Source organism: Bacillus rossius, chromosome 7 (genome assembly GCF_032445375.1).
Source record: "Bacillus rossius redtenbacheri isolate Brsri chromosome 7, Brsri_v3, whole genome shotgun sequence".
Classification (NCBI taxonomy): Eukaryota; Metazoa; Arthropoda; class Insecta; order Phasmatodea; family Bacillidae; genus Bacillus; species Bacillus rossius.
The window spans coordinates 61168988-61182055 of NC_086335.1; the positions used below are offsets into that span (position 1 = coordinate 61168988).

The 13068-nt window shown below is 37.0% G+C and overlaps 1 protein-coding gene across 1 annotated transcript in view; it reads right to left on the reverse strand.

Annotated features, from left to right (window-relative positions):
• The window catches only part of LOC134534171 (phosphatidylinositide phosphatase SAC2), a 34342-nt gene extending 21430 nt beyond the window's left edge, over positions 1 to 12912 (reverse strand). Inside the window, exons 1-9 of the mRNA XM_063372308.1 lie at positions 12527 to 12912; positions 9654 to 10036; positions 8537 to 8788; positions 8344 to 8448; positions 6239 to 6464; positions 5427 to 5619; positions 4781 to 4946; positions 3504 to 3665; positions 1688 to 1758 (exon numbers count right to left, since the gene is read on the reverse strand). Coding sequence (XP_063228378.1) covers positions 1688 to 1758; positions 3504 to 3665; positions 4781 to 4946; positions 5427 to 5619; positions 6239 to 6464; positions 8344 to 8448; positions 8537 to 8788; positions 9654 to 10036; positions 12527 to 12650 — 1682 coding nt within the window. The 5' untranslated portion in view covers positions 12651 to 12912. The remainder of the gene's footprint in view (positions 1 to 1687; positions 1759 to 3503; positions 3666 to 4780; positions 4947 to 5426; positions 5620 to 6238; positions 6465 to 8343; positions 8449 to 8536; positions 8789 to 9653; positions 10037 to 12526) is intronic.
• Between the last annotated feature and the right edge of the window lie 156 nt (positions 12913 to 13068).

The window sequence follows — 13068 nt, forward strand, 5'->3', positions numbered from 1 at the left end:
TCTGGACCGAGGGCAATATCAGAAAAATACGTGGGTGTGGCGGACAATGGAAGCAAATCATCGACAATGTTCGCTGCAACTTGGAGCTCGTTGGCACAATTAGCCAGGTCCTCTGCATCTACCGGCTGACCTTGAACAACGTCAATGGCAGCCTGCCGGTACGAGTCCACAAAGTGGCTCAGATAATATCTGCCAAATTTCCCAAATAAATTTGTATGGTTAACTGCGACTCAAAACACAATACCGTATTTACCTGAACATAAATGCTATGATTTTTACCATGACCGGAAACTGAAAGTGGGGGTTGCATTATGATCGCACACTGGGAACAGCGTAGTTGAAAAACTATATGCTCTGCCTGTAAACTACATCACTAATGCCACTTTAGTCCGGGGCTTCCTGAACTACTGCACAGACGTGACAGATGAGAGATGCAGGCTGCAGAAGAGGGTGTAAATGTAGTGTCACTGGGTTCTTTATGCTTTTCTTCACTGTGGCTTCTGGGCAAGGAACCCCTCCCCCTCTTTCACCCTCCCAGATGACCACCAACCACTGTACATCACAACATTCTTTGCTTTCTGAACAGCTCCCCGCTTTTGACCTACAGTCATAAAAAACATTTCTTTTTTTGAAACTGCTGCTTGGTGTTTCAAAAGAGACCACAAATCACTCCACAGATGAAAGTGGCACCAGAAAGGGTCTAGTATATATGGAATCAATTTAATAATTGAAATAATTTTCAAGCTTTCAATAATTTTCATAAACTCGATCAAAAATTCAGTTGTCACATTATTTTCGGGTAAATACGGTACTTTCTTGAACCGGTAGTCTCCAGCCACTATACTGCAGGAGATACCATACCTCGCTATTGTCTATTCTACACAGTTCAAGATGAACGAAAACCACACACCAAGGTTTAAGATCAAATATATTGTCTTTACACTATCAAAAACGTAAACTTCACTTTGCAAACATTTAACATTTCAATACTTCTAACATAACTTTTTTTTTTTTTGCTGACAGTAAAACACTGTCTCCATGATTTTAACTGATAACTAACTGCTATTACTATCAAAAATTTTATAATAACTATCCACATCCTCACTATAAGGATATGTTCTAACCATAACAGCCCTAACTCTACAAATATCACCGTTTCATCACCACACAACTCCTTAATTTGTTGTCATTAGTAAAACTACTCCATATTCGGCCAAACCACTGTACAATTTTTTTTACTATGTATATCTTACTTGATACCCAAGAGACATTAGTGTACAACTAACTTATATTTTACTGAGAACTTGTTAACCTATTAACAATTAGAAGGCTGACATTTTTGTGCAGGAAGAATTGTAAACATGACCTTCATGAAATACAGTGGGTAAAATGATAAATATTTATGCATTGATTAGCAACATGGTCATGGTACGACATGAGGAAAAAGAAATTATTTTTAAAATATAACTATTTTACAAGAATAGGTGAAACTGCAGAGTATTTTGAGTATCTGCAATTTTGTAACCTTACTGTTTTTAAGCACTGTTAACAGAAAACTGCACGTCTATATTGAGGTTATAAAAATCTATCATATTCATACATCAATCTGTTGTTTTCGATGTAAATAAAATGTAACCAAAAAATAATATTCACATGCCTAGATTCCAGAGAACTGTAGTGGACTCACCTATTTGCAGAGTTCATCCCATCTTTCATCAGTCCAGTGAACTTTCTTTCACCAGTTCGAGTATAGTCGCCCTGCAAACAGTACCTCTTTCTTATCTCTCAGGCACTCTACACCAAAATTTCACAAACTGAAACAGTAAAGAACTATACAAGCACCACTACCACTTACAACTACAGGTAAAATGACTTTGTGAGTAGCAGCCGTGAAGTCGCCAGTAGCGGCCGCAACTTCGTTGATAATGGACATGTCTGAGCTTGCTCCTCGCAACTCCTATGGTGTTGTGATAACGTTTACTTATCTTTTTCTTCCTGGTAATATGTAGTGATTTCTGATTGTTAACCATCATTGATGCATCACTTCTAAAACAACCCAAATTCCACGGATTCTGTAAACCCCTCGAATTTGAGAATGAAATTGTCTTAGAGCTACCTCAGAACCCCTGCAAAAACATGTTCCTGTCTCCGAAAAAAAAAACCTGTCCACAGGAATCTGACAGCATGAAAGGATTTCAAAAGATGAACACAAGTAAACTGAATGATTTATTGAGTCTGGTGAAATCATTAGATATGAAAATTTATGAAATGAAATCAGAAAACCCTCTAGCTACACCAAATCCAAGGATGAATCCCTACTTCATTTTGCCATTGATATAAGCCTAACTTAAGTAAAATTACTCAACCACTAATTTCTCTACTTGACTTGTGTTTCACTAATTTACCTGAATGTGTTGTCTCAAAAGCTGAAGATGCTTTAGTCAAAGAATATTTCCCGCATCCTACTCTGGATATTAAATTCATCAAATAAGGACCCCTTCTCTTATATAAATTATAGAAGAGGTGATTACTTAGGTTTACTCTAGGCGTTACACTCGACTCTAAATTATAGTGTCATCTACATATTAACTCTTTTGTTTCTGGCTCTCACAGAACCCTTGCTTTGATTACATACATTTCTTACCATGCTTCCGATTTAGAGTCTTTACTTAGACTTTATCATACAAGAACTAAACTTGAAAATGGATCTGTGATCTGGAAAATCATCATTTCTTCAGATAGTACTAAACTCTAAACCATACAATATAAATAACTCAAAATCATTATTCAAAAGCATATCTAAAAACCTGCTTTTACTTCCCTTAGTTGAAAGCAGAAAGATACTTGACTCTTCTTTGTCTGTAACAGCTGCAGTTATAAAATAAACTGTCATAATTTTCTTGAAAACTCTGGGCTCAGAGTGCCTCAATTTAATTGTTATTCTAAAACATTACTCTGTAGTCTAATCAATTTCAAAGATATTTTATACAGATTAATTAATAATTTCAATAACATAGGTTAACATGCCAATCTTTTGACATCAAATTACGAAATTAGGCATAATAATTTTTGCAAATTGTTTACTTAAATAATAAATTACAACCACACTTTGTTTAGTAGGAAATATATAATTATACATATGTTCATTGTAAAATTCTTGTTATTTTTAATATACCCTCATTGTTTAGTTTCATAATTCATGTTATTTATTAGCCTGTTCTAGTTTTATCTTGTTTTGTCTTTGTGTTTGTCTTGTGTGCTGTAGTACCTGCAGGTATGGTGTGCTTACTAGTGTCAGTTGACTATCTGATGGTAGTGCTTACCTGTTTGAGTTCTCCTCTTGCAGAGGGTGCCTACCTGCACTTAATACCTCCCTGGGATCGGCACTTGCATGCCTGTCCTTTGTACCTTTGTACCTGTTTGTATATGTCGTACCCACCTAAAAAGTTCCCAAACTTTTCGTAAGCGTGTTACAGATTTCAATGAAATTAAAAAAAAAATACCTTGAGAGCGTTGGTGCCAGCATACTGTTTGCTGATAATGTCCCCGTTATTCGCCCAGAGAAGCTGGAATGTGTTGCGAATGTTGGCAGGCATGATGCCGTCGGGAGGGATCAGCCCGAGCTTTGAAAACTGGATTTCCATCACCGCTTTGCCAATGGCCGTCTGGTCACGGAAGAAAGCAACATCTCGTTAGCCAACCACAGCAAGTTTAAAACCACACACATTGTATTTAATTTTTAAAATTTTATTTGGGTTTTAACTTTTTTTTTTACAGTGAGGGTATTAGAGATGGTAAACACACGAGACAGATGGGTAAAATAATAAGCCATGAGAAAAATTGCAATTAGAATAGCCAAATCGGGATTCGAACCCGGTTCCTATTAAATATGAATCCAGAGTGCAACCACTCCTCCATACAACACAGCGCACCATGACAGTACGGAGTCTCACTCTTGAACAGCTGGATTGTACGAAACACAAAACCAGCATATTTTATTAATTCAGACTGAAGTACAGACTAAATGGAGCACAATGTGACCATTATCATAAAGAGTATTAATTTTTTTTATTTTACCATTTGTTGATTTTTCTATTAACAGTTTTATTACAGTTGTAGGTACTTTGAAATTTCCTATGCCTTTAGGCTGTGCTCAAAGGGATTTGTTTTTCTAATTTACTTTATTCCCTCTTAATACTTTTCTTTGAATATTGAATACTTCAACTAATATGGATTTGATGGTATTTGAAGATTTAACTGGCCCATCACTAGATAAAACCAAAAAAAGCATGGAAATACACCATAGAACACCAAAGTACCATTTACAACACCATACAGCACCAAAAGGCACTAAAACCATGAAATAAATCACCATAATACAATCTTTTAAAATATTAAATTCAATTAAGTAATTCATTTAGCGAGAAGTTTGTACAAAGATGTATGGATGAAATTGATTTACCTTACTGATGATATACATGTTTCACACAGACAACACACAGATTTATTTATCACCCAAAATAATTATGTCAGAGATGCTTACTACAAATAATTTTATTGTTAAAATGCATTTTGCATAAGAAATTTTTATTAGTAAAATAAATACACTCCCAACTACGTATATTCTAATTATCTAAGATGGGTTTCTTCTAGCAAAACATCAGGGCATGAACTGCTTGCAACAACACACAAAGTTTTACAATATAGCTTACAAAGGTTTCACATTCAACAATCAGCACGAACCTTACATATTTTATACCGGCACTACGTCGTCACTTACCTGCACGACGTTTGTCCTGTCGAGGCAGTCGATGCAGTTGACCCTGAACACGCCCCTCTGCCTGCATATCTGGCCCTCCCTGTCCTCCCAGCAGTAGCCCATGTCCTTTATCACGTCTATCAGGTGGCTTATCAGCACCGACACGTTCTCAAAGTGCATTCCCCGGCTGGAACAAGCAATCAAACCGTTACAACCACCACACTTTAAAATAAAACAAGTAATCTTTTAATGTTCGAAATTCAAGCAATGTCATTTCCAGACAAAAATAAACTGTACCAAAGCACATAGAACAAAGAAATTAATATAATTTTTTTAAATTGTGAATTTCTTACTGAATCACAAACTACAAACGCTCAGTAATTTATATTTTTATTGTTTCAAATGTATCTGTTTTAGACCAATTTAGTACAAATAATTTTATTGTAAAAATGCTGCATGTAAATTTTACCAATATTTTGGTCAAGCAAGTGTTACAAAACTGCTTTTATGGAAGATGAAGTAGAAAGAAGAAAAAAACCACGGAATTCCTCTGTTTTAAAAACAAAATTAGTCTAAAAATAAACCGTAAAATATTCTCTCTACAATATTAAATCTTTAACCAACCATACTATTTCACTCATTTAAAGTAACGAGAGTGACGACATACCAATACTCGTGGAAATCGAACGTCGCGTACGTGATGGACGGATTATTGTAGGAGACTATGTGGTCGGTGTAGGCGTCCCATATGACCTTCTCTTTGCCCATCTGCTCCACGAGGTTCACGATGCAAACTGGTCCGTACAGCGACTGCTCCTCTTCAAAATGCTTTGCGAACGCTACTTGCGTTTCTTGCTCCCCTGAAATGTCAGGCGTAAAATAAACCAGAATAACCAACAAGTAAATCGTCACCTCAACAACGATGAAAGAAACTATAAAAATCTATTACAAAAAGGGCTTGTGTTGCCTATTATCTAACCATCTTACATACAGATGAAACATTTTTTCACTTGTAAACTTCTTAAAAAAATAATTTAACTTACAAGAAATTAAAAAAAAAAAGTATCTAAGGCTTTGTTCCATTATTTTTTCATGGTTCCTGATTACCTAGCTAGTAAAGTAAAATTTTATACATTTTTAATGTACAAATAAGATTAACTATGGATTGCTAAGTTGTTAGTGTTTGCTTTATGATAATGCTTATCTTCCGTAATTTCCTTTTGTGTACGTAACTAAAAATTGATGTGCAAGGCTGGAGAGTGGTGCAATGAAGTTAGCCGTACAAAATGCCTGTACCAGGTTATTTATTCATTTATATATTTATTCATAATTGTGACAATTTTTTTTTATGAGTTGCCAAAATTACTGAAAGCAGGCACGGTAATTTTTGAGGTGAAATTTTTAGGATGTTATTGTTCAAGTATTTTCTTTGGAGATTGATTCTGAAAGTTCTGGACTAGCGATTGTACAAGTCCTTACCTTTGTCAATTCGAGGCGGCGGCCTGTACTTGTACCCCGGCTGCGACCAGAACACCGGCACGGAGCCCCTCACTTGCACAAACGACACTTGGTGGTGGTGGTAGTTCACTATCTGCTCCGTTTCCACGTAGTTGGCGCACTTGCCATTTTCATCCACGCCACGGCGCTTGTAGCGGGTGCCTGCTCTAAAGCGGCTACGGCGAGATATCAGTATCAGCGTGAAAGTCTGCGAAACACAAGCAGCAGTCGGAAGAAATCTATACTAATATTATAAAGCTGAAGAGTTTGTTTGTTTGAACGCGCTAATCTAAAGAACCACTGGTCCGATTTGAAAAATTCTTTCAGTGTTGGATAGTACATTTATCGAGGAAGGCTATAGGCTATATTATATTATCAATAACATTAGGGATCCTTACTAAAAGTCCAATTTAGAATCAAATGCGTTGGAGGGGGTTAGATACAACATGCAGTACACGTACGAAGTGTGTGTTGATGATGCCACAGGCACATAGAAGTTTATTTCCTATTGCTTATTAACATTGTTGCCACGCACTAGATGCCTTATCATTCTTAATTTTCCCATACAAGTAAAAAACACTCGTGTGATATTAACAACGAAGCAATCAGTACCCTTATAAGAGTTCAATTAGTATTTAAATACTTTTTTATCACTTTAAATTGCAAACCTAAACTATTTTTTTTTTCCTCTCTCTGTGTTTAATTTGTTTTTTTATTGCCCTTTTTTCAAGTATATATATTTTACAGACTTGAAACTTCACAGTAATGTTCCTCATGTTACGCAGGATGACATTTTCTGAAAATTAGATCCCATGGGTGGTTAAAACCAGGCAACAGTGGGTACTTTGTCTGCATGAGAACAGGATTTTGCATTGTTCATGCCTTCTGCGTCTCCATGGCAACGGGCATTGCGCGGCAGTAGAGTACCCACAAGGAGGGGCATGTATAATGAGCGGCGCAAGAGTGATCTGCCTGTAGACTGCCGTAGCGAAGTACGGGTACATCAGTTGTACGTTGCGTGCACGAGTCGGGAAACCATCGGTGCTATTCATTTTCTCTCTGGTACATTATACAGCAATGTAATAAATTTTCACTGAAATTTTTATTTACCATTACTGTAAATGGGAGATGTGGCTTAAATTTTTTCCATTAGTATAGCCGTGCGAAGCCGGGTCGGGCAGCTAGTATTGGATAAAATAGCCAGCAGCCTACTTCAGAAGAGACCCATTTCTACACTCTCACATATGCCACACATAGAGGTAGGTCATACAGTAGTAGCAGTATAGTAGTAGTAGTAGTAGTAGTAGTATAGTGGTAATGTAGTAGTATAGTATAGCAGTAGTATAGTGTAGTAGTATAGTATAGTAGTAGTATAGTATAGTAGTAGTAGTACATTGGATTCACATTCCCAGTCTAGCCATCCTGAGTTCTGTTCTCCATGGTTTCCCGAAACCACTCCAGCGAATCCTGGGCTAATTCCCTAGAACAGACCAATGGCACTGAAACACTGGTGCCCCTTACAAGATATCCCGGTGCGCCGTGGTATTCCAGAGAAATATGGGTCCACATATAAAATTATAAAATACTATTTCATAATTTATATACCTCTTTATTTGTTAACACATCATTATTACTTATGTGTGGTTTGAACAACCCCACAGGTTCTGCTCAAACAGTGATTTAGTTCAGTATGGTGCTGTAGTCACTTTTTAATGTTTGTAAACAAGCCTGATTTATCAATTTCACACTATTAGTCTTTATTAAGTTGTTATTAACGATTCTTAATGAAATTATATTACTTTTAAGAGCCTTTATTCAAATAAAGACATTCTAGGATATTAGTTAGGATATTAGCTCTGTTAGTATAACAATTAAGGACTTTTTAAGGATACTGAGGTGTACGTACCATGTAATATACCTGTCAATGTGAAATAACAAAATGCAAATACCTACTCCTGGATATCTACTGTTTTTTTCCTGATTCACCCAACAATTCAGAACCCCCACAAGCAAAACCCATTTAACAACATGGTGACCGCAAAATGCCGACGTGGCATCACTTAATATATGTATAAAATCTGACTCACCTCACACCGCGGATTGACAGCTTCATAACCAACTTCCACTTTGCAGTGTTCAATCTGAACAAAACCTTGGATTATGGGCAGGATCCACGGATCCGCAAGACGGCTCTGGAAGTTGAAAACAACAAAAGTTACTGTACGTTTCCTTGCCCGGCGGTGCTCCGCACGCGGTGAAGCAGTCCGCCTCACAACTTACGTTCAGCGAGATGATGTCAGCGAGCATGTGCTTGTTCCAGAAGAAACGGTCGTCCACCGTCTCCCAGAGAGCATTCCGCTCGTTGTTCGCGTTCCGCGACAGGTCGCTCCGGCGCTGGAGCGAATTGGTCAGGTCTCCGGAGAGGCAATAGTAGAATGAGTCCGTCTCCGTGAAAATTCGTTGCAGCTCTTCCAAGAATCTGCGCTCAAACCTCTCGCGGTCTTTACTGTCTTTCTTCTTACTCGACTTCACCTGAAAATGATTTAAGTAGGCTGGTTACCCTCGTCATAACCACGTAAATTTTTTTTTATAAATATACATCAGCAAAACATTTAAGCAGGCCAAGAGTTAGATAAGTTATTCGTAGACCTTCTAAAATACCAGTCGTGAGTTCCAATTTCGGCCTACCTATTGAGAATAGTGACCTAACGTTACTTAGTCCCATCGCACACGGGCGACATCACGACCCTGCAAGAGAGAGTTTTGCCAGGTTCACGTGACGGGGTCCATTCACCATCCGTTCCTCGGGTAGCTCAGACGTGTAAAGGCTCCCTGACATCAGAGTGTTGGCCTACTCTAGGTGAAGTGGCTTGATTATGTACAGAACATTTGAGTCTCGCCCGGAGTGGAGTGAATCCGAAAAAAAAAAAAAAATTATGGCTCTACCGATAATTGTTAGCTCACTGCCAGAGAAAGGAGACAAAATATCTGCGGCCCAATCATCAACTCAAAGCAAAGTAAAATAATTTCTAATAAATTGACCTACAGCAGATACATTCAGAACAATATAAATAAATTCACGAGAATTTACAGTTGTAATTGATTTGATAAGAGATGTACAATAAAACAAATTCATTTTACTGATACACGCACTTTGATATAATTTTTTGTCAAGAAATAACAAAATTCCTGGAATATTTCACACATTAAAAAAAATTTAAATGAAGTTTTGGTTAAATGCTACTTAATTCCATGATATAACTTGCATGTCGGTGCTACAGGGTGTATTAACTGGCTTTTCCGCGCTATGTGGTTTTTGACATACTTGTTGGTTTTATTTCGGTTTTATCGCAATGCAGCGTATACCAACAAATGATGCTTAAAGCTCTCAGTTCACCTGCGACGTGGCCAGCGCCGCCGCCTGCTGCGTGGTGGTCTTGATGGAGTTTGTGGCCGACTTGATGGTCCCCCAGGTCTTGGCGAGGGCCGCCTTCTGGTGCGAGTCGAAGATGCCGGTGCCGGGGCCGCCCGCCCCGCTGTCCTGGTGCTTCCTGCACGGCGCGAGCCCCAGGCCGGCGCCGTCCGCGGCCGCGCCGAGCGGCAGGAACGCCACGGACCTGACCTTGTACACGGTCTTGCCCCCCGGCAGGTCGCCCACCGGTGCGCACTCCTTGATCAGCACCAGCCTGCTGTCGATGACGGACTGCAGCTCGATCTTGCCGACTATCCCGTACAGCAGGCCGAGGCAGTCCGGGTCGTTCGCTGACGCCAGGTCCCATCCTGACACCAAACACACTCTTGAAGCCTTCAAATATTCCCACTTCTTCAAGATAAAAAAAAGGCACACGTGTGGTACAAATGCTTGCTGTTGAAATTTAGTATGTTGAAAGATCCAGGACATAACAAAAACTTGTGACATTACAATGAATTATAATCATAATACAAAAGAAATTTTTTCAAAAGATATGACAATTTGTTAGTAGAGTGATATTAAAGTTTTTATAATGGCCAGGATCTTTTTAAGTCCTAAATTAAAAAAGCAAGCATCATGTATTACAATAGCATGCCATCAGAATTAAGGGATGAACTTGGTTGGATATGTGATACAGAAAAATTACATAAAAAAATTCATACTTAATGCAAAACAAAACAAATCAAAACTAGGAAAGTGATCTATTAAATTTTTGATTTGTTTGTTTAGTCTTTTATACACATTAAGACATTAACAATTAAGTAGCTATAAAATACAGGTATTGACACTCATAGATGTAATGTATAATACAAGAACAGACATATACAACAGTAAATACTAAACAATTATCACACCTTAGACCACCTCGGCTAGCTCAAAATTCAGTCTGAAGAGGACATACTTAAAACACTTGTATGAAAAATTCAGGCGCTGAAAAATTATACAAGTTCTAGAAAAATGTTACTACTGACTATTCATTTACTGCAATAATCTCTCTGACACCAAAATGATTTTAATTTATTTTTATACTTGAAAATTCAGTCATTGTGGCTGCCATCTTGTGACCACACAAAGCAGTTATTTTGAGTATAAAACTTTTGCACATAACCTCTTTCCAGACTTCCACAATAACACATACGTTGACTGTTCGTAGGTACCGTATGATAATTATTATTTTACAGGTCAGTTTGCACTGATGTCCTGTGGTTACACACAAACTCAGTCCTCAAAACAATGCCGCGGTCACTCGAGCCTTATTTTTGGGCAATTACCGACGACTGTGGTCAAACATTCTAATTGCAAAGTCCAAATGATAAAAACAGGTTGATCTTACACGATGGCGCCCGAACCACAGCCGCGAAATATTCTCTAAACTCACATAATCTTATACTTCGTAAGCTACTGCCCAACACGTGGCCTATTGGTCCCTTGTAATAAAAAAATAATTGGTTGTCTGTATAGTCGGTTTACAGACGATAGTTTAACGTGACGTCATAACAAAAAATTGCTGAAATGATTGCATACTTTTATGAATAAAATTTTTAATCATTTTTACTGAATTATCACTATTTTGTATGGATACAAAGGAGTGAAATGAAATATACAATTTAATTGATAAATTTACTTTTATTTGCACTCATTAATTCAAATATGTTTAATACTTTAACAAACATATTATTTTAACTATAACTTTTATACATCTATATAGTGTACAAGAAATTGAAGAATATATCTTGAGCCTTTGCAAGTACAACATTAAATTTTCTACTTAAATTAATGTGTTTAGCTCGTAACCACTACCCTAGTCTGCTCTATGAAGTGTCATGTGAACAATAATTACATGAATGTAAAGTTCAATAATTGTGACAGTATGTTCATAGTGTATAATATAATGCAAGTGAGTAAATTTTAACTATGATGTGAACTACGGTGATTAATGTGAATAGGACTAGAAATAGACAGATTGATCTAATTGATCTAATGTTCAACAAACTCTGCTCATTAATACTTATTTTAATTGTTTAACATAATATCCATTATTAGAAATTTGTAATATAACTTTAATGTATATATTGTACATATATTAGAAATAGTGTATGTAATCATAACCTACATGTATTTCATAAATTTTGTAACCATGTTGACAAGCCCTATATTCAGAGAGCCACTGCTCATCAACTGAGTCTATTGCGTGCTAAGATAATAAATAAATAAATAAATAAATAAATAAAATACATGTTTGCTATTTAACTTCTTCGAATCTTGTGTTATTCTGTTAAAGATAGGACGAGGATAGGACAATGATAGGAAAAGTAGGAAACGAATGGGAGTGTTAAAAGTTTAATGTGCCTCGAAAAAGTCAAATTTATGGTTGTTCCAATCGAGTGGAAGAGATAGATGCAGCGCAAGCGTACAATGAGCGTAACGGGACAAAGCGTAACGGGACAATAAGTCATCCTTTTTCGTGCGTGCAGCCGGCGTTCATAGATTTATTAGACGTTGTCACGTCAAAAGCCGTTACACTATAAAATTACGATAGTTCTGTAATTTATCAGAGAACTGGGTACATGATTCGTAAATAAATGCTGTAGTCAACAGATAGGAAAACTAAGATTCGAACATACAGAATACGTATATGCAAGTCTAATATGATTTGAATACACTTTCTGTCTGGAACAGTTACATGTGATTTTTAACAAGGTGGCATGATTTCTTGTCGTAGCTCTGACGAATCCAACAAAGTTGCCAACAACTACACACGCAAAAAAATAATCATTGTAAACACGCCCTCTACTTACCCGTTTTGACTTGAAAATCTCCTGTGATACGATTCCACCATAAACCATACTCCCCCTTCACGAAAATGTAATACTGATCAGTCCGAAACAATTCTATTGTTGGGTACGACTCCATCGCTGACATTTATACAAAATTATCTGTATAATACTAGTACTCCTCAACGTGCACAAAATACACCCTCTAGCTTGCCACCATGTTGTTCGTTTCAGCTACAACACATAAAACTCTGAAGTACTTCGATATTTCAGAATTTTTGTAAGCAACTCGAGCCACTTGTTTAGCAAACGATGTAGCCGCAGACACTGTCTGACTGTCTTTTAAGCGTCCGCGTCTATTAGGAATACGTCGTGAAGCTAACGTAAACATGGAAAAGCTGTCTGCTTCTACTAGTGACATTCAATGTTGCAAATATTGAAACTTAATATATTTCAACAAATTAGAAATTCTAATTACATTTAACACTTTTAAGGAATATTTTAGGATAAAAAGAATGGTAAGAAACAAAATATTTAATTAATATATATTTTTAGTTGTTCAGAAC